Source organism: Chelmon rostratus, chromosome 3 (genome assembly GCF_017976325.1).
Source record: "Chelmon rostratus isolate fCheRos1 chromosome 3, fCheRos1.pri, whole genome shotgun sequence".
Classification (NCBI taxonomy): Eukaryota; Metazoa; Chordata; class Actinopteri; order Chaetodontiformes; family Chaetodontidae; genus Chelmon; species Chelmon rostratus.
Window position 1 is genome coordinate 3,032,821 of NC_055660.1, and position 25,018 is coordinate 3,057,838.

Below are 25,018 nucleotides of genomic sequence, written 5' to 3' on the forward strand. Positions count from 1 at the left end.
GTGGGTAATTCCCACTGCAATATGCAGAATAAGTAACTCATAAAGCCGTGTAATATTGCATTTTAAAGTATCGATAGAAAAGATTAATTCTAATAATAGTAAGAAATAATCCAGTTGTATGTTAATTACAAATAAGAAAGAATTTAAATGTGAAAGGACGAGTTTGCAGACAATCATCTAATCTGTGTTCACACCGGAGCTGAACTGAGGTGTGAGACTCTGGATGTGAGCTGGTCCCATTGCAAACACTAACTTGTGCTTTTGTCACTAAGTCGGTGTGACAGTCGTATAAACTGAACATATAAAAACACGACACCCCTCCCTCTGAACTGTCCTTTATGCACTGCAGTTAATATTCAGAATTAAAAGTGTTTGCAGTCAATGTCAGAGTTTTTGTTATGCATATGTGGAGCCTATGAACCAAAGAATAAAGGAAGACACTTTGTGGTGGTTCCCATTTGCCTCTATTGTTTACCAGGACAGTCTGCTGTGATTAGCCTAATAACCCCCATCTCCTCCTCCCCTCCCCCATCCTCTAAATATTTTCACACCAGAACATCTGACAGTGAGAAAGAAACCTATTGTGAAGGGACTATAGAGAGGCTGTGAAAGCTAAGGACTGTGGAAAGTTTGCCCTCTGCCCCTGAGGAGTGTCTGGTCGAGACACTTTTCTGAACCATTTCGTGCCGTTTAAGTGAGCAAACAAGTATTTTTAAACACAAATAAACTGCTCAGCGGCAAGGCCATCTTCCTGTGTCTTAACTTGCTCATGAGGAGGGTGGCAAGCCCAAGCATGTGCCCTCCTTTCCCAGCCCTCCACCCTCTCCCTCCGCTTACAGCCTCTGTCCCTATGTGGGTGGCCATTGAAGCAACTGGTAGCAAAAGCACCACGGGAACCAGAGGCAGCTGCTCAGCTCGAGGAAACTACTGACAGGGACGGTTTGTAAAAATACAAGTTAGTTCTTGTAAAGACACAAGTTCCATTAAGGAATATTTGAGGACGGTGACCTCATCGGGCCACTGGAAAAAAGTTGCTTGGAAAAAATAACAGCAGGAAACATGAAGTTCAGCATGTGCTGTTACACAGTCCTACAAGGATGGCAGACTTAAAGCAGTGGCAGCTGTTCAGCCTGCAAGTGAAAGTATTCATCCTGATGCATTTTAGTGATCAAAGTTTAGCCGAGGGAGGGACGTCTTGTGGAAGAGAAGACATTTGTCCCTCCCTGACACTTTTAAAAAGCCACTCGTGTGCACAAAGGAGTGAGTGGACTGAGCAGCACAGTCCTGTTCTGCATTCTTTGGCCCTTAATCACAGGTTGAATGGGAAGCGTTTGAGCTAACCCAGGCTTTGTAGCTTCTACTCACACAGATGGTCAGAGCTCCTGCCCCCATTCTTCCACAGAAGAAATGCCCGTGGAGGCTAAGATGAAGGGAAAATTGCTGCTGTCTTCCCTCCTCCTCGCCTCACTCTGCTCCAGGACGCACTCTTGGAGTTTTCCCAGTGGTGGGAATCCCTTTCACCTTAAAATATGCCATCCAAATGCTCCGAAAAACACAACACAGGTAATCCACGCCGGGGGAGAGTGTGCAGAAGTGCTGTCACTACCGGCAGGCTGTCCAAATCATGAGCACAGATTAGTGCTTGTCTCTTTCTCTTCCTCCCTCTTTATTGCCCTCTCTCCTCCTAGGCTGAAATCTGAGCCGAGCTCTCCCATTGGCCAAGTGGGCCGGTCATGTGATTAAGGGGTTAAAACCCAAAACTTTAAATCTGTGCCTGCGGGGTCCATCTGCCTGCAACCGGGGGAAGAGAGGAGGAGGGAACTTGGAGGGAACTGGAAGGTCGTCCTGAAGAGAAACGGATTAATGACGCCGTCAAAGCAGCAGCAGCACTTAAACAGCACACCGAAAAATGCAATATAACTTTTTAAGAATGAAACATCACACTTGCACAATGAGTTTTCAGTTCTGTTTATTGTATTGCATATAACATCTTTATTTCTTGTAATTTACAATACGTGTAATTATATTGAAATTAAACACTAAAAATGTACATTTAAACATCTGATAGGAAAGCATCATAAAATACTTGCATAGAAAAATTCCATGCAAAGTTCATGGCTTCAATCCACAATAGCAGAATTGTTTGTTGATGTATTTTCTGTATTCCCTTAAAATTTTTGGTGCAATTTTTCTTGAACTTCTTTGCTGTAAAAATATATTAAATACCAGATATATTATTAAATAAAAAGATGCCTCATTGCTCGATAGTATCAGTGAGCATTATACTTCAAATCCAAGATTTAAAAAAAACAAAAACACAATGAGTTGGTCTTTAGTAGGAGAACAGAAAATAGCATGAAAAAATCAGGCTCTTTATTTCAAAGAAGGGCTTTAGTTGGTTTTGCTATTTTCATACATAAACCTCCTGATGTTGTTGTTGATCCAGTCACTGAAGGCAGAGACGCGGGTGAACACGGAGGGTTTCTTGTCTTTGATGCAGCCCTTAGGTCCGAAGCTGACGATGCCATGCACCTCCCAGGTCGGGGTCATTCCAGGGAGCTCGCAGGCAAAAGGACCCCCGGAGTCACCCTACAGGAGAGCGGGAGACGGATGTCATCAACGGTTTACTGTACAGGTAACATTTGATTTTGACGGGCATAAATCATCTCTGTGCCCTGGAATTTGTGAAGGTCAAACTTTATCAGTTTTCTGGTAGTAAGCAAATGTCAGTGGTCTGTTTTATAAAGCTAAAAGCCTTCAGTACTGTCCTGAAGTGTCTACTTCAGGCTACTAGCTACTTGCAATCAAGGCTGACTGATCAGAAACAAAACAGTTTACAGGGTGTTACATAAAAGGCAGCCCCGATGATGAGAGGCCAGTGCACTCCGGCAACGCGTGAGGAGAAAAGCTTGACGAGAATTTCAACCGTCCTCATCTAAAATATGCCGCTGTGTCCATTTAAACAGTCGTCGTTTCTATCCGAGTGCGTCCTCTCACCTGGCAGGCGGACTTCAGCTCATCTGGGGACCCGTAGCCAGCACAGATCATGGAGGGTCTGAGGGTGTCCCACCAGTAAGCAGGTTTACTGCAGGTCTGGAAGTCAATAATTGGAAGGGCCGCCTGATTTAGCTTCTCGGACACTACCGGGATCAGGTTACCTGAGATCCAAGTGGAAAGAAAAAGTTAATGTTGTTGTAGATGGCACAGACACAAAGATGCTCACTTAAAGCTGCCAAACAAATGACACAGGTTTACACAGCAGCGTCATTCTGATGCAGACGTGAAATTCAGTTTCAGGAGCAGCAATGATGCCAACTTCTACCGCTACTGTTACCTTTAGTTCCTGGTGTAGCATTACAACCACGGTTCTCTCACAGGAAATTGAAATGCATGATTAAGTACCTTTCTCGTCTCCCCAGCCGGTGACAAAGCAGGGTGTCCCAGCAGCCATTATAGCCCCGGGTGTGGGCAGACAGATGGGGCTGATCTCCGCCGTCATGTTGACGGGCTCGGCCAGATGCACCAGGGCTATGTCGTTGGTGATGTCATTGCGGTCCTCCTGGTACACGAACCCCTCGTGGCGGATGATGTCGTCCACCTTGTAGCATTGCTCTGTAGAGGGAACGTCCATGGAGGAGTTCATGTAGTGCTTACCCAGACACATGCGCCACATGGTGGGTCTGCTCATTGGGCTGGATCGCAGGTAGGAAGGAAGGTAAAAGTTAGAGCTTGTTTTGCCCGCTCCTTTGGCTATTGAGCAAGCTGGCTGCCAAGATAAGATGAAGGAAAAAGTGTTTCTAAGTGCTGTTTTCAAGCCTGTAATAGCTGCTTTTTGGCCACTTTTGGGCAGTGGGAATAGATTCTGAACACACCTTTACCTTGATATGGTAAACTTGTTAGCAAACAGCTGCTTTTTTACAAATTCAGTAGTTACGGAGCAACGCTGACATTCATTAGGAGTTGTGGCTGTGGCCTCCAGGCGAATGGAAATCCAATATTGACTCTCTTTTATCTTTTGGTTTCTACTAACTCCTGAGGAAAACCTCTGGTTCTTTAGCTGCTAAATGCACCGCTGTGTTCACCAGCTAGTTGCTAACTGTGTCTGTCGGCTGCAGCCAAAAATGACACAATGAGGGTGAATGACATACGTCATTGATGCACCGTTACTATAAGACTATTGATCACAGCTGCTAACTCTGAGCATGTGTTGTATTGTAGGTTTTTCTGTAGTTGGATCTTACAACATGAAGCAGTGAGCAGCAGTTAGGATCCATTCTTTGTGAATCAAAGAACCTCCACAACCATGCATGTAAGGTATGGACGGCAGTAGTGAGGCCTGGGGAAGAGAAATACAGTCGTTCAAACTGAAAGCTCTTCTCTGTGACGATGTTACTAAGGCACACAGAGAAACAGGAATCTGCTGTACCTGCATGGAGACTTGCCAGGGCCAGGAATGGGGGGTCGCCTCTACCCCATTAACCACCCTCGCGGTGGTTGTGTTGGGTTTCACCGCCGGCTTTCCACAATTCTGTGGCCAGTCTGGGAAGAGAGAATGTATCAAGTTATCATTCATTCAACCTGTATTTATCATCCACTTCTGCTGCAGTTTAATCCGTCTGAGGGGAACAAAAACATTCAAAGCCTTATTTTTTTTCACCGAGCTCCATTTTTGAAACCTGCACATACGATCACAACACACGACCCCCCCAGCGGAGACAGTTTGGCTTGGCCCACACTCACCGATGACGATGTCGTCCCATGGGTTACGAGTTGGAGAAGGTAAAGTCGGGAATAAACTGGGATCAGTGGTCCAGTAGCCACGGAAACCGCTCTGTTGATTGTCTCCGTTACTCAGGAAGCGAATGACGACTGTGTTGGAAGAGATGGTGACGGCGGGTGGGGGGCTGAAGCCGCAGAAACGACCTGCAGGACAGACAAGAAATTAGAGTTGTTTCACCATTGCGCAGCAAATAAGCAACACCTAAGACATCGATGCTGATCACACTGACCTGTGCAGGGCATATACGTGGAAAAAACTCAATGGTAGAGGTGTGACCTCAGATTTAATGACTTTCGACTAAATATGATTAAAAATAAACTTTCAATCTTGACTTGAACTTCGACACCGATGACCCGTGACTTCACTTGGACCTGAGACCTTCCTCCAAGTACAAAAAAAGTATTTTATTTAAGAAGTTTCCACTTCCTGGACCAGCTAACGTTAACGTCATCCATTCCCAGCAAGTCGAGACTCATTTCCCCAGATGCACTTTGTTTGAACCAATCCAGAACCATGAAGAACGAACATGTTACTGAGCTCTTGTTGGAAAAAAAACATACTAAAGATGATGACTTGTTCCCACCTCTGTTAAATAGGTACAAGAGAATTTGTAGTCCAATAACCAACCTTTTGATGTCATGCTTTGTCCGTCGAAGACCTCCACATAGTCCAGGCACCTTCCCAATATGTTTACGGCCTGCAGTTCAAAGTGAGTGAAGGCTACAGTGACATTTTTTGCTGAAGGAATGGTGATGTGCCATGTGCACACAGACTTGGCCTGGTAGTCACTGGGCCAGTTAGGAGACATGATTTCACCCATGTTGCTGCTGAAGCTGCCTCCACAAGGAGCAGCTGTGTGGACAGCGGGGGAGGAAGAGCGAGGAGAAGAAAAACACAACGACATACATTAGTTTTGCCTGAAGGCCGCTCCCTCTGTGTTATGTTAGGTTTACTTTCCTCCTGTCTTACCTGCTCCAGGGTCGACTGCCCTCCAGGTGGCGCTGAAGCCCGAGTCCACCACCTTGTCATTGGAGGAGAATTTGATGTGGAGTGTGTTTCCATCGCTCACCAGGTCTGCAGGGGATGTATGGCCGCAGTGTGTGCCTGAAGAGAAATGACCACAAAGAGCGGTTGGGCCTGCTTTTCTGAGGAAATGGTAAGATAACAGACATTACACCTACTGGTTTGAGCAACATGCTAGGATCATCGCGAGCGTATTAGCATGCTGCTGTTAGCATTTAGCTCAAAGCACTGCTGCGCAGCCTCAGAAAGCCTCCATCATGTCTGCAGACTCTTAGTCGTGTCACATTTTATGCACGTTGAGATTCGTGTTTGACTCTCTTGACTTTCTTTATGAATAAGCTTACAAGTACTGTATCAGTGCTTTTCTAGTTTGTCATTTTTGCTTTGTCATCTTTGATATTACATTTATTTTCCACGTTACCTTGAAAGATACACCGAAGATGAATTTTGTTATTTATATTTAACTTTAATTATTTGAATTGAAGCATTAGATGTTGAGATATAGATTGGTTTTTTTGTGGATTCCTCCTCTAGTTTGAATGTAAGATGTTTTTTCACTCTTATTTAGTCTTTTTCTAGTTTGGGCTTGTTGGTTTCTTGATTCCAGTTGATTGCCCTGATATGAAACAGCTGTCGTAGTTAGTGTGTGTTATGTAATGTGAATTTTGGATTTTATCCTGAAGTGGACAGTTTGCCAAAATGTCAGTCTTTACAAATTAAATTAAATAACTGGATCAGAGTTAGGATATGCAAATTTACTGTGACTTCACACATACTAACACACCTGTGCTGAAACGTTTGAGAGGCGGTGAACATATAGAACAAAATAATATGCAAAGTAATCACATCAGTGAATGAGTCAGTCAATTCATTATCAGCTGGAGAGAACAAGGATTCACATACCTAGAGCTCCTAGTCCGTCTGAGAGGCTGACTTTGTCGTTCATGCACAGCTGACTGTCCTCCAGGGAGAAATTCCGGAAATGGAGGTGGACCAGTTTGCCGGGAGACACCTTGATGGTCCACTGGCAGCTGGCTTTGTTGCTGTAGCCACCAGGGAAACCCATAGAGGACACCGTGCCTTCTGTGCCTTCCAATACCTTTGGCCCTCCACAGCCAGATGCTACACAGGGAGGACAGAGGGTGAAAACAAGCACGAAATTCTTTGTACCATATTTAGTTTTTGAGCAAAGTGGGTCAGTTTAGACAAGCTGGATTCATACTGTGCTCATTGTACATGTCCCTGCGGATGACATTTTCGATCCAGGGGAGGTAAGCAGAGGAGCGGGTGAACACGGAGGGCTTCTTATTCATAATGCATCCAACTGGGCCGAAACTGGTTATGCCGTGAACTGTCCAGGTACCATTGGGGGCGTCCTGGCACACCAGAGGACCCCCTGAATCTCCCTGTCGACGTCACAAATCAACATTAAAAACACCATCAGCATGTTGTTTAATACCATTTGTGTCAAGTTAGATGTGTGAAATCATCACATTGATGATCAGAATGGTGTGCACCATTGTCATCTATTAGTGCTTGTTGAACTTGTTTTACCTGACAGACAGACTTGAGCTCGTCAGGCTCTTTATAACCACAGCAGATCATGGAGGTCTTGACCTGGAACCACCAGTAATCCATCCTCTTGCAGGTTTCATATGGCACAACGGGCAGAGCGACCTGGTTAAGGGTCTCTGCAACTTTAGGATCCAGTGAATTCCCTGATAATCACACAGAACAATTTAGATTGTTACAAAAACCTTCATCGTGACACACCAGGGAGCATAAACACAGGAGGTATTTGCACATTAAGTCCAGCAGAGGGCATGCAAACTACACGGCAGTGAGTTTTTAATCAATGATGGGTGATTGTCTTTTGAAATGATGTACTGCTGTCTTACTTGAGTGAGTAAAAGCACCAGTTTAAAGTGGTAAAGAAGGTCAGACTAGAGTATAAATATGCAAATGTGAACTGCGTGAGCTGTACCGGTCTCATCTCCCCAGCCGGTGGCGTAGCACTTCTTTCCGCCAGGTAACGGTTTGTCCTCGGTGGGAAGGCAGGCGTATGAGATCTCAGGACTGGTTTCCACATCTCTGTCCAACCTGACCAGGGCAATGTCGAACTCCACCGTGGGCACTGTGGGATACTTGAAATGCTCGTGGCGATAGATACCAGACACTCTGAAGCAGCGTTCGCTCTGCTCTGTGTAGGTCAGGTTGTTTTTGCCAAGGCACATGCGCCAACGTTGCAGCTCATCGGCATACCTGGGTGGCAGATCAGCAGATGAATCAATAGTAATACCTCAGAGTTTACAGTAAACACACAGTGGACAGGCTGACACGCATTTATGGGGCTTTGCACCGTTCACAGCAGAAAGCTATATAGCACACAAGCTAGTCAGTGCATCAGCATCTCTCTCTAAAGGGGACTGTAGACCATTAGCCAGGGCGTTGAGGCATCTCGCTCTTGCACTGTAATATGCCTGAGGTGAAAAGCACAGACACCAATGGCTGCTTTCTCTAATTAAGCAAACAGTCTTCCGGGAAGTTCAAGAAAACTCTGTGGAAAGAAGTGGCACTAAAAACCTGAACTACTGTACATATCTCAGTTTTTTCTCCCCCATGCGCTGTATGTGGGAATGAGGAAAGAGGACACTTACTTTATGAAGCAGTGGGCTGCTGTAAGTACCCAGTTCTTATGAATAAGAGTACCACCGCAGGTATGGAAGAATGTGGGGAGTGGACGACTGTCCGGCCAGACCTGAAACAAACACACACAAGACAAGCAGAGAAGAAGTCATTGAAGATAGATTGTCTAAATCAGGCATCTCAAACCGGTTCCATAAAGGGCCGCGTGGCTGCAGGTTTTCATTCCAACCCAGGAGGAGCACATCAGGCCAACCAATCAACATCAAGGGATCACTTAGTTATCAGCTGAAGACTGAGATCAGCTGATTAATTGATTCCAGCCAGGTGTGTTCCTCCTTGGTTAGAATGAAAACTTGCAGCCACGCGGCCCTTTATGGAACCGGTTTGAGATGCCTGGTCTAAATGAATGAATATGAGATATAGAAACGACAGAGGAGGACAAATTACAACAAATTACTCTCATATCACATTATAGATAAACAGCAACCATATCTGAACCCCTCCTTTTGAAATCACAGATATTCTGTGCTGTGAGTTCTGATCTAATTGTTTGTATCTTCATGTGAATTCTCCACGTTTATTAGCAGAGTCTCTCACCTGCATGGACACTTGCCAGGGCCAGGAATGTGGCGTAGCTGGCTCCCCGTTCACAATGCGCGACACAACGGTGGGAGGAATGGCTGGTATCCCACATGTTGTGGGCCAGTCTAGAAAACGAGAAGAAAACCATTATGATTTGTCCTGTGTGGTGCATGTATGAGTTTGTTTGTGTATAAACAAAGCCTGAGTACAGCATGCAGTACATATCTGCAGCTAACCGATAAGCCCGTGTGTTGCAGGAAGTGGCTTTCAGTCACTGGCTCTGACGCTCTGATTCATATTTTTTATGTCATTTTCCAATCACACCAGGTTGGCACTGCTGGCTGCGATGAACCTCTGTTTTTGGCTTTCACTAATCTAGTCTACACCAGTGTATTCAGGGCGTCTTCATGCAAATATAATGCCATGCTGCTGCTGCAAACAAAGGGTCCTGGACTGGACCATTTCCAGGCCAGACTCCTTGACATTGACAAAAATATACATTTCCTCTGCTCATCCAAGGAGTTGTCATCAAACTGTCCCAGTCACTCTTATCCCACATTTTCTCCCTTCATCCCTCACTCACTCTCCTTCCTTCACCCAACACTTCTGCTCAGAGCCCGAGTGGGGAAAAAAAAAACCCAGAGGCAGCAGAGTCCATCTATAAAACTCTATTTCAGCAATTGGCTTGGCAGGAGCCGGGGCCACCTGGGGCTCGTGGCTGGGTGAAGAATGAGGATCGGGTGACAGCCAGCCAGGAAGGAAAGCGAAGCACTAGGCCAATTCACGTTGTGTTCTCAGCACCACCGTATCACTTTATTTTACTGCACATCTAGCGCAGCAAGGAGGAGATGGGAGAGGGGGGTGTGAAGAAGGGGTGAGGCTGAGGGGAAGGATGAATCAGATGAATATAAGGCCTATGTGCAGCTTTGAAGGAGCCCTTTGAAACTAAATGTTGGTCATTGTTACTTGAGGAAATTGCTGGTCTGCTAACCTGAAGACGGTGTATAATATCGCTGGAGATAGAAAAAACCCACATTTCAACTGTAAGGCTGCATCATACATACAAAATACAATAAAGTAGTACAAAAGTACATGTAGTTAGTTTAAAAATTCCACACACTACGGTGTACTGCAGCCTTGTGAAATCTGGTACTCCTGGAGATACGGGTAGTATTGTTTCCAGTATCAGTTACTCTGTTGACTATTTTTTATACTCCTATTAATAAATTAGGAGTTCTGTCCACAAAATGTCCAAAAATAGAGAAAAATGCGTGTCTTAAAACTACCCCTTGTGTCTGGCCAAGATATGATATACAACACACCCTCATGCCTAAATGACTGAATAGGTCATAGATCAATAGGCCAAAGACATATATGACTGTTGTGTGTACGTTGGTCGTCACATTGTTAAGGTTGTAAAACAGTTGCCAAATGTTTAGCACCAAAACTACTTTGTGGGGTTTAGTAGAAGATTATGGTTTGGATTAAAACATCATCCACCCTGCCTCCTCCACATGCTGCCTTTCTGGCTCTTTATACTACGTCACCTGACTTCCTCCTTTGCTCCCATCATATATTACTACAGTCTCTAGAGCTCTCAGCTTATCAATAAATGAAAATATGGGCCGCAATAGCCTACATGTACCTTCTGTGGTGAGGATGGGCTGGTAGTAAAGTAGCAAATCTCCACATTTTAGCGGCACAAACTACCTAATAACTGCACTGAGTATCATTGATTATTAAATTTGTTGCCTAATCGTTTTCAGCTTTTAAGATTAAAGCTGCATTAATTGACTTTTTGGCCACACAGGGGCAGTGTCGCAACCTGAGAACACTGTCTCTTTTATGTTACAGCCTTATGAAGTTGGATATGTCAAAGAATACCACCATTAGTGTTCATTTGGAATTGTGTGTCTGTCCATGTGAGAAAAATACGTCTGCTTTAAGCTCTGTTTTGCTACCAAGCAAAGTGTCTGGCTCCTCAGCAGCTAGATGTTCGCCAGCTTGCTGGTTTTCTGTCAGCTGTCTGGTGCCGAGCAGGTAGTGCAGCATTGCTATCTGCTGTGCTGAAATGAAGTTGATTAAAGTGGAGTTGTGGGCCAGAAGACGAGATGTTAATTCTCTGTGGCTTCATCACCTTTTGCATTATAAAGTGACCCATTGTTAGCATGAAAAATACAGATTAGTACAGCTTTAAATGTTCTTTTAACATTGTAGTGTACTGAAGATGTTAGCAAACTGTGTTAGGCTCATATAGATACTCCACCTATGGGGATGTCGTCCCAGGGGTTGGGCTGAGCAGGCGGATCAGTGGGAGCAGGCAGACTGGAGTCTGTTGTCCAGTAAGCCCTGAAGCCTTTGGCCTCAGTAAACAAGTCTGTGTGGAAGCGAATCACCAGCCTGTTGCCTGTTGTGTGCACGCTGGGTGGCAGCTCAGTCCCACAAAACGGACCTAAAATGTATTGAAGAAACAATTTGTTGATAATACATAAAGTGACATAGCGGCTTTACAAGTGCTAGTGTAGATACATTCAGAGTAACAATGCAGATACACAGTTTTATTAGTGAGGATTAAAATGAATTCATGGCTGGGGCTCGTGTTTGATTTCAGTATGATTAACTGTTTTGGCTTTAGCCAGTCATGTAGTAACTCCACCAACTTACCGTAATCTAGAATCAGCGCATTAGTCGCACCATCGATGTCATACACCATCACGTTATCGTAGCAGTTGGGCGTCAGGAACTCTTTGCCCTCAAGGTCAAAGTGGGTGAACGTCAGTGTGATGTTCTTCCCCGCAGGCACAGCGATGTTCCACATGCACTCAGCGTTGGCCTTGTAGTTCATGGGCCAGTTCTGGGACTTGACAATCCCTGTTTCCTCTTTGGAAGAGAAGCCACAGCCCTGGATTTCTGAAACAGGAAGGGGGAGTGATCATGAAACTGCACGAGATGCACTAGCGTTATTCGGTAAATACGGACAAGCTCCAGAAAAGAGAGTCTTGAGGACTAAATACACAATCTCATCATGATAAATGTAAACAGGTTCATGCTAAAGCAGCATGTCTGTTCAGTTCACCACTTACTGCAGCTATGCTCATTTGGTTGGTGCTGATATGCAGTTTTGGAATATTGGAACATGGAACAAGTACTTTAGAATAGTTTTCATGCATTTGTACCTCAACAGAGTAACATTCCATTTTATGATTATTTATAGGTTCTTCATTAGCTTTCAGAGGGAAATACTAAGATAATATAATATAAGATGGAACTTTATTTATCCAGACGAAAGTTGTAGGAAAGAGTGCAAATATAAACAGCTATTTAAAAAATACTGATTATCAATAAGGTGCAAACCAAATGTACACAAAAATGTGAACAGGGTAGCATAAATACAAACCGGTAAAAGGTAAGCTGCAAATCCAAACTATATACATAGAGACACATTACATGATAAATAAATATTAATGAGTAATAAATAATAATGATAAATGAAGCGGTTTAACAGGGAGGTGCAGGTCCAAATATATACACTAAGGCAAAATAATATCCACAGTTTAACAGCAGTAATAATAATAATAAATATCAACCAGTGGGCAGTAACATGCAAATCCAAAATATATACAGTGTCAAGATTAGAATGGTGAGGATAGATATGTATGAGAAAGTACGCACAATATGTATTTTTATTTAAGTAAAAAACACAACCTTTACTTGCAATAGACTATTTCTGCTAATAGTTGTGGTGTTGCTGCTGTTACTTAAGTAAAGTACTTTTCCCACCGCTGCACGTGGGGCCTTACATCATTTTCCTGCCTGATAGTGGTGATGAAGAAAGAGATAAAGATGTTTTATCTTGCTTTTTATGTTTCAAACTGTACTCTGACCTGTGTTTGGACTGAGATCAGTGACTTTGCAGTTTTTATTAATAGGTGTTGGAGGAGTAGGATGTTTTATGGTTATTCTTAATGATGTTTTTAGCTGCTTCGGCAGGTGTGAGTGTGTTCCTGTTCGTGTCTCAGTGTGTGTGTACCTCCGATATCTTCAGGATGCACAGCCGTCCACGTGGCAGAAAATCCCTGATCTGTGAGCAGACTGTCGGTCTCGAATGTGACATATATTGTGTCACTGGCACTGACCACCACTGGGGGGACCATGTAGCCACAGTGTGTGCCTGAGGATGAGGGAGAGGAAGGACAGAGGTAAAAGGTGGAGGTAAATGGAGAGAGTAGAGTTGTGGGGTTGGATCAGTGAATGCAGCTAAACAGATAAGAGTGGAAAAAACTGTTAGCACTGTTGGCTGTGTGTGAGTGTGAGCTGTTGAAACACCAACAGATGAAGGTGACTCTACTGTCTGTGAGTGTGACTTCATCAGCTCAGGTGAAAAGGTTAACCTGTTCCTACCAGCAGCGCATGAACACAGATGCGAGCACAAACCGGTAACGTTACCGGCAGACACAGAGCCCAATTGAAATGCAAGATGCAGCTTATTTGTGCAGCAAAATCAACTTCTGAAGAAGCGACGGATCAATAAGTAGCTTTCAGCGTGTGACAGATGCATGCAGATTGTTAAAAAAGACCAATAATGACTGTAGTTCACATTCCCGTTTATGAGCCTTTCACATTTATTTTTATTCTTTATTCATTTGTGCAAACTGTCGTTCTCGTTGTCATCATTTAATTTTCAGAGGTTACCTTTGTTGCAGCTGTTTTGTTGTGTTCATTGCGCAAAAAACTCATTTTCTATCACAAGTTGTTCTGAATAACTTCTTTTTGACAGCAGGGTCACTGGAGACGTTCAGAAAAATCTCTTCTCTGGCCTCTCAGCCATCCTGAGACAAACCCCTCGCCCTCTTAGCCTCTTATATGAACCACTTAACCAAAACAATCGTCTAAAAGCTTTGAAAAGCTTCAAAGAGCTGCATATTCATGAGATGAATCCCAGTGGCATCTACAATCCTACCAATACAGCCTCGTCCCCTCGTACAGGAGCCATGTGCTAATATTAGCAGCTACAAGCTACAGGTCAAACCAGACTGAGTAAGGCTGCAGTATCAAAACCACGAGGGTCTTAATATGAGCCAGGATTCATATTATTGCTTATGAGTACAAGTCTGTAATAGGAATATTTTGTTATTTCTTCTTCTTCTGTGACTTACACCGTTCTGCTTTAAGGGATCTTTGAAACAAATAACTTGTCAGACTTGTCAGGTTTTCAAAATCTTAGCTGCTTCCTCTCATTTCTGCTTTCTCTCCACAAACATATACGCCCTGAACTGACAGCACGTGCCGCTATCGCACTCTCATCACCCATCGGTGTGTGTTTCACAGGGAGTGTGTGCTCGTATCGCAGCGCTTTAGTCCTTGAGAACTCAGCAATAGATAAAGCTGTATCAGCCTGACTGCAGCCACTGAAGTGGATAATAAGGAGGGGTAGTTTATAGTTTGCTGGGCTCTTTGCAAAGAGGATCCTAATCATACATATAATGCACGATACAATAATGCTAGAGCTGACAGTCCTGTTGTAAGCTGACGCATATTAACTGTTTGCTGTTTTGCATGGTTGCTGTGTTCGTCTTGGTGCCTGCCACCCAAATTCGAAATGCACAAACAAGTTTATAACCTTTAGTTCACAGTGGCTGCTATTCAGGCTTCACAAAGACAGACACAGCCAAGATTTTCTAAAACAGTTATTTAAAGGCACCCGGACAGGCAGAATGTCACACTTGTTGTGAAAATAAGGAAGCGCATAAAAATTACAAAAAATGTAATCAATATAAAAGAGTAAAAGATGAAGTTCTGGCTCACCTAGTGTGCCGTAGTCGTCTGAGATGATCAGTTTGTCCTGCTTGCATTTCCCGATCTCTCCTGGGATGGCCATGTCAGTGATCTCCAGTTTGACCAGCTGCCCACTGGGCACAGATATCTTCCAGGAGCTCTTCAGATGAGGAGGATATGGATTTGGGAAACCCGGGGACGTGATCACTCCTTTTCGCCCATTGAGGATCACTGTACCACCTGCCCAATTACAGAACAGGAAGTAATGAAAACAACATCCGATCATATTCACACTTCATTTTGAAAATTGTCCATTGAGTAGAGTTTATTTTCTTTCTTTTTCAGTTAATGGGGATCAGTTTGCTTTGATACAAAACTGGCCAATGAAGAGGTTCATTATGCAGTACCTTAATTGGCCACCGGAGACAACGGATCTGTCTGCCAAAAGCTTTAATACAGTGATGACTAGATAAACCTCGAGGGGAATCTCACCACTCCCTCAGAGCTTTTTACTTTCATCCTTATCTGGTAGCTGTCATTTGATTAGAACCTCCTTTGGCACGGCAGTTATGTAAGGTGTATCGACAAGCTCTCATTGACCAGCACACAACCCTCATAATCCACGTGGGCGTACAGATAACAATATTACAGTTAATAGTACATCAGCGTTAACTTCCAAGTGGTAACTGAGTTCAGTTTGATGGTCTGATAAAAAATCTCTACAGTCAGCTGAAACAGGGTTGTAATGGACCCTCTTCTTGGGAAGCTGGTTCAGCAACATCAATGTTGATGCTGCCATTTGGTAGAGACATGCAGGAGGGTTGGCTCAAGAAGTCAAATTAGTTTAAGAGGGAACGTTTAACATGAAAGTATATCTGAGGAGAATGCTTACCAGGTGTGCTGGGTGTAGGTGTAACAGGTGGATGGCTGGATAAGGTGTAAACTGCTCTGAATCCTTTAGAGGTCAAGCTGTTGTCCGACTGGAAGCGGACCACCATTGTGTTGCCACTGGACTCCACTGGATTTGGTATCGTCCCCCCACAGAATTTACCTTTGATGGATTGTGGTCAGTGTTAAAGAGTGATAAACAATTACAGAGGCTTGTGCAACACCAGCAACAGCCCTGAATTTACGTTCAGATTAATGTAAGCATTAAGATTAATTACTGCTTTAACAGTGAAGTCTCTGCAGACAGACATACAGTCATCAAGTTGAAAATAGACTCAAGAATCTCTGTTCATTGTCCAATTTCTCCAAATTTTAATTGAGCTCATCTTTTATTCATGGTGTCACATAGTTGACACTGCTAATGTTGAACAAAGCCCACAGTCTGTGCTGCTGTGTGAATGGTATATTTTAAAGCCCCTGTTAAAGTCACACATGAGAGGCATATTTATTTATTTTTTTCTTCAGAAACAAATTATTTCCTCTTGGAAGCATGTCCTGCTTACCTAATAAAGAAGAGTCAGCCCTGTAGCCATCATACACCTGAACAAAGTCTCCACAGGCCTCAGGGACCAGGTCAAAGGAGGTAAATGTCAGACGAACCCTCTCGCCTTCAGGCACCGTGATCCTCCACTGATCCAACATAGAAATAAAGGACACACACACACACACACACACACACACACATTTGTTCCATCACTTGTGGAGACACTACATAGACTTACACTCATTTCCTGGAGACCCTAACCCAAACCACACCTGCTTCTGGCCTGATCCTAACCCTTACCCTAACCTTAACCTGAGTCGTCATCTTAAAAGTTAACAAATGATTTTATGGGGTCTCTGTGAGGGGGCAAGACAAGATTTCCCCAAATAATTCCCCCTTTAAAGCGCAGTTGCGTGCATAACTAATTTTCTCACTGCTTCGGCTCTTGTTTGGACAGGTGGTGACCTGTCAAGCTAAAGCACAGCGAGATGAAATCATGATGACAGCCAAATAACACCACGTGACTCCACGTCCAAACCCTGCATGCAAACGCTAACACTAAATTTGATTCCCATTTAATTAGATGCATTAATCACCAATCAAGAGCACAAATGCTGCCAACGTGTCTGTTGAAAGAAATCCATAACTGTGGTAAAATGGATTTACTTTGAGATGCTGATCTTAAATCTTTAGGTTGCACATGTTAATCCATAATAACAAACTGTATATGACACTGTGGAACATGTAATATGGTATGGTATAATATTCAGGACATCTTCCGGGTAATGAGATGCAGCTAACTTGCACAATCCACAATTAAATTCTCAAGGAATTGAAAAGAAAAGAAAAACCTCTGTAATGAATTTGTTTCTCTCTCTTAACTGATCCTCTTTTGAGATCAGTAGATTTAATTGGCAAAGATTTACATAAATGACAGCAGCTTAAAACTAACAAAAATTAGCCCTTAAATGACACTAAAAACACACCATTTCAACCTGTGTGCAACCTGAAACAGACTTTCGCATTAATGAAATTCATAGGCAGCTATAAAGGCCCTAAAAATGTGTTTTCAAGGCACAGAACAAGGTACATTTGCATTTGCATTGGTGCTGATACTGGATTTTATTTAGCTGTAACAGCCAGTGATAGTGGCTTCACTTGACCGTCAGCTACGATGTCACATTACTGTTTGTGTTTGAATTAAACAAACAAGAGTATACAGCTTAATTTGTATTCATTTTTAGGCAATCTATACTTAGGCCATCTATTTTCATATTTAGGGTATCTATACTTGTAAATGACCCACTGAAGCAGCATATCCTCATGATTCTCATTGGCTATACAATCTGCACAACCGGTTGCAACTGGCTTGATCTTGACATGAAAGAAGAGAATGAGGCACTTCCTGTCTTGCTGGCTATCGTTGGCTGTGGGGAGGAGCAGAAAACATGGACATGCACGTGTCGGCTAGTTTGAAATGATAAAACACCTTTCCTTAAACGTCATAGTGTTTTGACTAGTAATTTCGCTAGGTTTAATCATCTGGACATTTGCCAATGTAACGGAATGGTTATCAAATTAGTTCAGCTAAAGAGAATAAACATGTCTAAAGTGTATTCTGCGTTAGATATTTATTTCCAGGCTGTTGCGGGGTGCACACTGTGCAGTATGATGGCAGATAAAGGTCAGCAGTGCTTCCTCAGATGTAAAAGCTCAGTTTAAGTCAGTGTTACCATGTAGCTTCACATTTGAGCTTCTGTTGTGTGTCCTTGTTTGTGTGTGTGGCAGCACCTGGTATAGTGCTCCATTCTGGTAGTCCTGCGCTGGATAGTCGAGGGTCATCAGGTCCCCCTGGTCACCTTGGAGAAAGCCACCAGCTCCGACCATTTCTGGTAGCAAGGATGGGAGGAGGGCACTTCAGCTTCACACACACCTCAAGGATACACCCCTCCACTCCCACCCACCCACCCTATTTTCATTCCCCTACGCCTGCCCCTCAATTGATCCGACGCCCACTCCTACATTAACTTTCTAGGTCAGTCATACACTGTAAGATCGGCATCCAACATTATGCCAGAGTCAAGGCAATTTTCTTGCAGAAATGATTTTCCACTCATCTTCTTACCTGATGTGAGCCCTGGATCCACAGCTCTGTAAAAGGCCTTGAATCCGTGGTCTGTTGTTTCGCCATTGCTGTCGAAGTGCACCGTCAGCTGGTTTGTGAGCGACACTATCGGCTTCGGTTGGGTGTGTCCACAGTATTTACCTACAAATGCCAAGCAAATTATGTAAAATAGACAGTACAGTTCTGCACAGCTTATTCATCTGAAGTGAAAAGAGGGGCTACTTGTAAAAAAAAAAAACTGAATATCACAGAAGGAGACACGAAATGACCACACAGTGATAAAAAATGACCACAGGCATGCAGAACAACTACAAAAGAGATGCAAAATGACTACAACGTGGCACAAAACAGCCCTAGTGAGAACAAAACTACCACAAAATGATGCTCTATGGCCACAAAGTGACCAGAAAAGGCTTTGTGTTGCACTCTCTCCTAACCCTTATAAATAGGTGATATTTCATATTATTTCATATCAGGAGATTTTAAGTTGCTTATCTGGCATTCATCTATTAAACTGAATAATGTATAATAATAATGTGGAAGCATATTCTTGCCAAAACTTGCTTTGAATTTGGGTCATTTTTACTCTTTTTACAAACGTGCCCCCATCATTAGAATCTGTGCCCCCGTCGGGCCTGCCCGTGGGTTTATTGGAAATCCAAAATGTCTGTGAACCAAGAACACTGCTTTAAACTCTGCAGCCTGGCTGGAGGACTAGTGGTGGAGTGCGTCTGACTATAAGTAAAGCGGTGTGTCTGTCTGTGGACGGGTGGGCTCAAAGCTGCCACTGCAGGCTGAGGGAGCTGGTGTATCTTTGTACATGTAAGTGTGTGTGTGTGTGTAAGTTCTCCAAGCATGCATCTGTTTGTCTCTGTACTTAGAAATGTCCCCCTTTGGTTTGAACTAGTGCAAGATTTACCGATGATTCCCAGAGAGTCTTGCAGTAGGATGAAGTCTCCTGTGCACAGCTGGGTGTCCTCAATAGCGAAGTCCTCAAAATGCAGGTAGATCACCTGCAACAGGAACAGGCAGAGGTGTTTCATCTTTCATTTTTCCAGCCTAGGAGCTGACAGGAGAGACACGCTGCTGGCAGGGAAGGCGAGAGAGGCTCAGTGCACATGTGTGAATGTACGTATGTGCAGCGTGTGCGCCTGTATGTGCGTTTAAGACAGCAGAAGAAAGACGAGGACATAAAGAGACAAAAAGAAGAGCAGCCATTGCATCAGGAAGGCGGCCATGCCAGCAGAGAAAGAGGAATGGGGAAGGACAGCTGAGGAGAACGAAGGAGATGAGGCAGCCATCTGTCCACAGCGCTGCCACTGCATTCACCCCAGCTGGCCTCCGCTGCTTTGGCCTCACATAACACAGTTTCCCCAACAGGAACTCGACAAACTCTGCTGATTACACACCAGGCACAAACACTATGAGTGCTGCTCTGATCTGCACTGTCCTCTAAAAAGAAACGATGATGTTTTTCAAAAGGAAAATCATTTCAGGCCATTACAGCATAATCTTCAAAATAAAACAATAGAAATCTATTAATAAACACTGTGTTTCTCACCTTACCAAAAGGACTGACAGTGAAGCTGCTTTCTGTAGCTCTGAACTCACACTGTGGAATCCTCTGCCTCTGAAATGACTGTTAATAACTAAGCTTTTTTTTAGCCCTTCCTTTATCTAGAAACTAATACTTTAATTTCTGGATTATGCACTCTATTGTCTTAGATGATTCAGATGATTTAAATATTACCACTATAACATTGTCAAACTCACGACGGACAGTTAAAAGAACAAAGCTGATGCAGCAGAACCAGAGGTTAGTTCACTGATTGAGGTTTGGCAGCAGTAAGGAGGATCCACCTTACCTTGTCAGGGTCCACAGTGATGTGCCAGGTGCAGGTCTGGCCATTGTCGTAGGCAATGGGAAAGTTATGGCTGGCGAAGGTGCCTGAATCTCCAGTCAGCAGCTGAGGACCATCACACCCTGAGTTTGGAACTGTATGACAAAGAAAGGGCTTGTTACCATACCAACACAGAGGTCGTGTGATAATATTAGCTCTGTGCTAGCCTGTGAGTTTTGAGTTGCTGTTTTTGTTTTTTACTGTAACATCTGTGAAATCTGAACGTGGCTGAAAACATATTGAGCAGCAGTCGACAGCTGTGCTGAGATCGGTGATAGTGACGTTAAAAATGAGCGATGACAGAGAAGCTAAAGGAGCGACAAAAGGTCGTCGTGCAGCCACAAAGCACCTGTTACTTGATCTAAATGAGCTGAAAATGTGTGTTTATGCTTGCAACACATGCAGAAAGTGGGCGAAACAACTCTAAACTATATCGGTAATAGTCTGAAGAACAGACGCTGCGCTTCAGATGCGTTGATGTTAAGATGAGCCTTGTCAACATTTTGCATTTATGAATATTTTTATTGGTCTATTTTATTCTAGTATCTTAATTTTATTTTAGAATCTTTCCTATCTTTCTTATTATCTTGTTTCTAACATGGGGGTTGCAATGCAACTTTCAGTGACATGTCATGCTCAATGACAATAAAGAATCTTGAATCTTGAATCTTGAATAATGCAGTCCTGTGGGAAAAGGGCTTAAGAGTCTACAGTCATGCAAACTGCTCTGCCCTGCTGTATGTAGGTATGGTACTTTGAGCTAAATGCTAACAATGGCATGCTAGCATGCTCACAATACCAATGCTAGCTTGCTGATATTTAGCAGGTTTAATGTTTACCATGTCCACCATCTTAGTTTAGCATTTTAGCATGCTAACATTTCCTAATCGGCACTAAATACACGGAACAGCTGAGGATGATGGGAATCCCAGTAGTTTTGCAGGTTTTTCAGGTTTGACTATAAACTAAAGTATTGGACAAAATGAAATTTTGACCTGATGCAAGATGAAAAGTTATGGGAACAAGGATGAATGAAGCCAATGAAATTTTCAGTTATTAAAAACAATTAGAGCCACATCTGCCAGCCTCACAGTACGTATTTCACAGCATAGGTGAAAAGGTTGAGCTGCAGATGGTGCTGCAAAAATCAGGAACCATCAAAGTCTTCCTCTGGGAACCACAAATGTCTCTACAAAATTTCATTTAATATCCATTCAAGAGATATAGCTGAGGTTTTTCAGTGTGGGCCAACGAGGTGGGCTAAAAACATTACTGCAATGTTCATTTATTGCCGTGCAAACAACAGCGCTGCAGGACATTCAGATGGCTGAAAAACCCCTCACGGTATCTGCAGTGAAAAATTCCAATCAATTGAGATGCCTTGGTAACAGCATTGATTATACAGTATGTCATCGGCCACAGCCGCAGCATGCCTTCCCTTGTGGCTGGGGCAGCTGCTGTTTAGGATTCTGGAGCGCAGCTGTGTTTCACATCGAAAAACTGGAACATATTTTCTTATTTAGGCAGAACATAACTGTCATTGTTGTTCTGTTATGTAAAGCAAGCCATCTTGTTCTCGGGGGCGATGATCCTTTTAATGCATTTTATCAAGACTGTTTTTTTTTTTTTTTTAATTTGTTGCAACGATGATGATCCAACAGTGAAAAAGTGCATGAATAAATAATCCAGAGCGAGTGACAGAGTGCAGGACCTCACTCCTCACTGCATGTCCCGTCTGCTAACACACTCGTCACATAGACGAGTGAGCAGAAGACTGATGGCTTGCAATGCTAGAAGAAAATTGGCTCATCTGATAAACATTTCACCGCTTTACTCCTTTCGCGCAAACCCAAACAGTTCAGCCACGTCGCTTTCCAAAGAAAACAAGGCAGCAGAAATTAGTCTGGCTCACGCTGAAGAAGTCTTTTTCAAAACAGGTTTCTCAAACGAAAAATAAAATTGTAAAGAGACGATGGAGGAGAGGAAGAGGTGCTACCTGGTGTATTAACTTAACACCACTGATGCAGTGACGACACATACACGAACCTGCTCACAGTACAGAAAATAGCAGCAACAGCACTGTTCTGTTTTTTGTTCTTCCCTCGTCTGTGCTTTTAATTTTCATGGGACAGGACAGAGAATGGGACGACAGGAAAATAAATCCTACAGAGAAAATTTTAATATTGTGTTTATTTATCAGAGATATTTGCACAATTTTCTTTTTTCTAACTGTTAAGAACAATCCTATCCCATAAGCTAATTACCAGTACCTCTTGTCTGACAAGTTAAAAATTCCCCCATTGATTTCCTGCCAAGAGCCGATAACTCCCTGCTGGCCCCATGTTTGAATCACTTACAGGTAGAAATGAACCTGTTAGTGTTTATTCACTTGTAGGAGAGTGTTTTGAGGTCGCATTTCATGGAGATTTGTCTGCCTTTGTGTGATTTCCTGCGCTGTTTAAAGGTAAAGTTAATCCATGCAGAGACTGCAGGTCCAGTGTGACAGGATGCTTGTCAGTGCTGCTCAGTCAGTGATGCAGCGGCCTCAGGTAGCTCTCACGTTAGGTTTTCTATGGGCAGTCTTCACTGCTGCTGTCTCGTCTTGTTGTATTTCCCCACAGCTCTGTTTCTAGATGCAGCGACACGAATGAGTCGCTGAAACCTGCAGTACTAAAAATATTTTATTCTCTTTTTTCTCCTGAAATGTTAACCATTACGAATAGTCTTATAATTGTGTTTTAACTATGTTACTGTGATGTGAAGGATTATTGTGCTGCTCCGTTTAGTTGAGTTGCATCAGCACAATATTGGAGCATATTTAATAGTATTGTAGACAGACAGACGTATACAAACTCACCTTCTGCAGAGTCATCTTTGTCAATGAAGTAGAGGACTAAAAGGGCAATGCAGGCACCGGTCATCAGCACAAAGAGAACTATCAGACACTTTTCAAGGGTGCTCATACCCCTGGACCGACGCCGACCCTTCTCCACTTCCATTTTCCTCACAGCAGTGAAGATGCACAGTGCAGCTGTGTGTCGTCCAACAATACACCAACTTCTCAGCAACACGGGGAGGCTCAGCTTATATCTGAACTTTGACAGCGCAGATGAACCTTGAGCTCCCTCAGATGTGGTATCTCAGCATGCCAACCTGAGGAGGCTGGATGTGACGGGGCAATAAATTCCATATTATTATATTGACAAGTTAATGAGTATGGATGGTGCCTGAAGGTCATCAGGATATCTGTGACGGGAACTGATTGAAATAGGAGGTACAAGGCAAATCTCTGTTTTAGATGTTCATTATCATGAATCCTCTGAAATATTTCACAGGATCTAGTAACATGATCACTCGCATCTTCAGGCCTTTTCAATTAGTGTATTTGTTAATCACATTCACATCTATGATTATCAAGCTCTGAGTGTTTTGTGCATGGTGCTCACTAGAGATGAGCAAACCCAGCCCTGCTCAGCTCTAATCAGCAAATTCATTATCTGAAAAACTGATGACTGAATGATTCATATATCAACACTCAGCATGAAATTTATTGATAGTCATCAGGTTTAAATCAGCAAATGCCCTTGACCAGAGATTATGAGGGCCATCGTTGGCACTTAATCCCCTTAGTGCTCTGATTTTCTGTGGGTTTCAGCAACCTGAGGTTCCCACTTTTCAACAGCAGTATTTTCTGACTAAATGTTTAATTTTGACTCATTTCAGACCAATAAAATGATGATTTAATGAAGGTTTCATTCTTCACCTTTAACCTAAACGAGGCTTTAAAACACCATTTATCCATCACACCATAAAAGTTTATTTGTGTAGCACCTTAGTGCAGATCAAATTGCATTATAAGATGATAATCTGGACACAGAATTGGATGCAAATACAATAAAACAATATGAGGCTAATACACTGGTGAGATAAAAATGATGAAAGGAAAATATGGCTTGTGTTTCTGGTCACCTGATGAAGTCCAACATTTACTTTTAAGTTTTGTTCTTAAGAGCCATTCTGCTAGCACGGCTAAATGGCCAAAAAAAAAATAAAAGTGGAGCCATTTTTTCTGGTTTCTGGATGCTTTTGAGGTGAACTTTTCACCTCTTTTTCTAAAATCGTGTCTACGATCCGGGAGATTATGCCAATGTAGACCAATTGTGCAACAGGGTAGCACGGGTTAAAAGGTGATAACACTGTTTAAAAGTTTTGCTTGATCAAGACTCAGTCGTTGCTTTGCGTATGTAAAAATGGAAATACTAGATGATAACTGTGATGTCTATCCGAAGGGTTTCTCTCACAGGGCTAAAGGAGTTCACATTTGTGTCTGTTCAGGTAAAAAAAAAAAAAAAAAGGAGGATTAAGAGTGACACAGAGGTCAGAGGGACTGATCTCCGCCTGAATCTCCAAACAAAGACGCTCGACTGGGTTTTATCAGAATCATCTCCTGGACTCACGTTGGGTTTGTTAGAGTCTGAAGCAGATACCTGTTAGATTAATGTCCCCGGTTAACACTTTGTGTTTGTGTCACGAACTTTCCTTCAGTTTTCTCTCAGTGACAAAAGGAAGTGATCACGCTGCTCATGTCTCCACTGGGACAACGGCAGAAATCTCTCTTGAGGCAGTCTGATGGCTTCACCTCAATGGCAGAAAACTCCAGTTCAAGACTCTGCTGATAGCTACAGTGCATTGATCTGTGTGCATGTATTGCTCTCTCTCCCTTCCTTTCCCCGTGTTTCTCCTTTATCAGTTTG

The 25,018-nt window shown here is 43.1% G+C and overlaps 2 protein-coding genes across 3 annotated transcripts in view; both read right to left on the minus strand.

The window, feature by feature from the left end:
* Nucleotides 1-1,539, minus strand: part of fam13a (family with sequence similarity 13 member A) — a 55,624-nt gene extending 54,085 nt beyond the window's left edge. Inside the window, exon 1 of one of the 2 annotated variants that reach the window (XM_041966759.1) lies at nucleotides 1,366-1,539. In XM_041966759.1, the coding sequence (XP_041822693.1) occupies nucleotides 1,366-1,392 (27 nt within the window). In that variant the 5' untranslated portion in view covers nucleotides 1,393-1,539. The remainder of the gene's footprint in view (nucleotides 1-1,365) is intronic. The other variant, XM_041966760.1, reaches the window with a different exon arrangement.
* A 431-nt stretch (nucleotides 1,540-1,970) lies between these two features.
* zgc:154142 (uncharacterized protein LOC555481 homolog) lies at nucleotides 1,971-23,263 on the minus strand. Its single transcript, XM_041933624.1, has 25 exons — nucleotides 23,122-23,263; nucleotides 20,229-20,359; nucleotides 19,283-19,376; nucleotides 18,364-18,504; nucleotides 18,030-18,127; nucleotides 16,258-16,384; nucleotides 15,699-15,857; nucleotides 14,837-15,046; nucleotides 13,062-13,202; nucleotides 11,696-11,941; nucleotides 11,298-11,483; nucleotides 9,047-9,156; nucleotides 8,461-8,561; nucleotides 7,788-8,065; nucleotides 7,358-7,521; nucleotides 7,026-7,209; nucleotides 6,707-6,925; nucleotides 5,750-5,884; nucleotides 5,408-5,632; nucleotides 4,741-4,923; nucleotides 4,427-4,539; nucleotides 4,242-4,336; nucleotides 3,403-3,692; nucleotides 2,998-3,158; nucleotides 1,971-2,589 (listed from the first exon to the last, which is right to left on the minus strand). Exons 1-25 carry the CDS (start codon nucleotides 23,261-23,263, stop codon nucleotides 2,392-2,394), a joined length of 4,131 nt encoding a protein of 1,376 aa, XP_041789558.1. The 3' UTR covers nucleotides 1,971-2,391.
* Nucleotides 23,264-25,018: the final 1,755 nt, after the last annotated feature.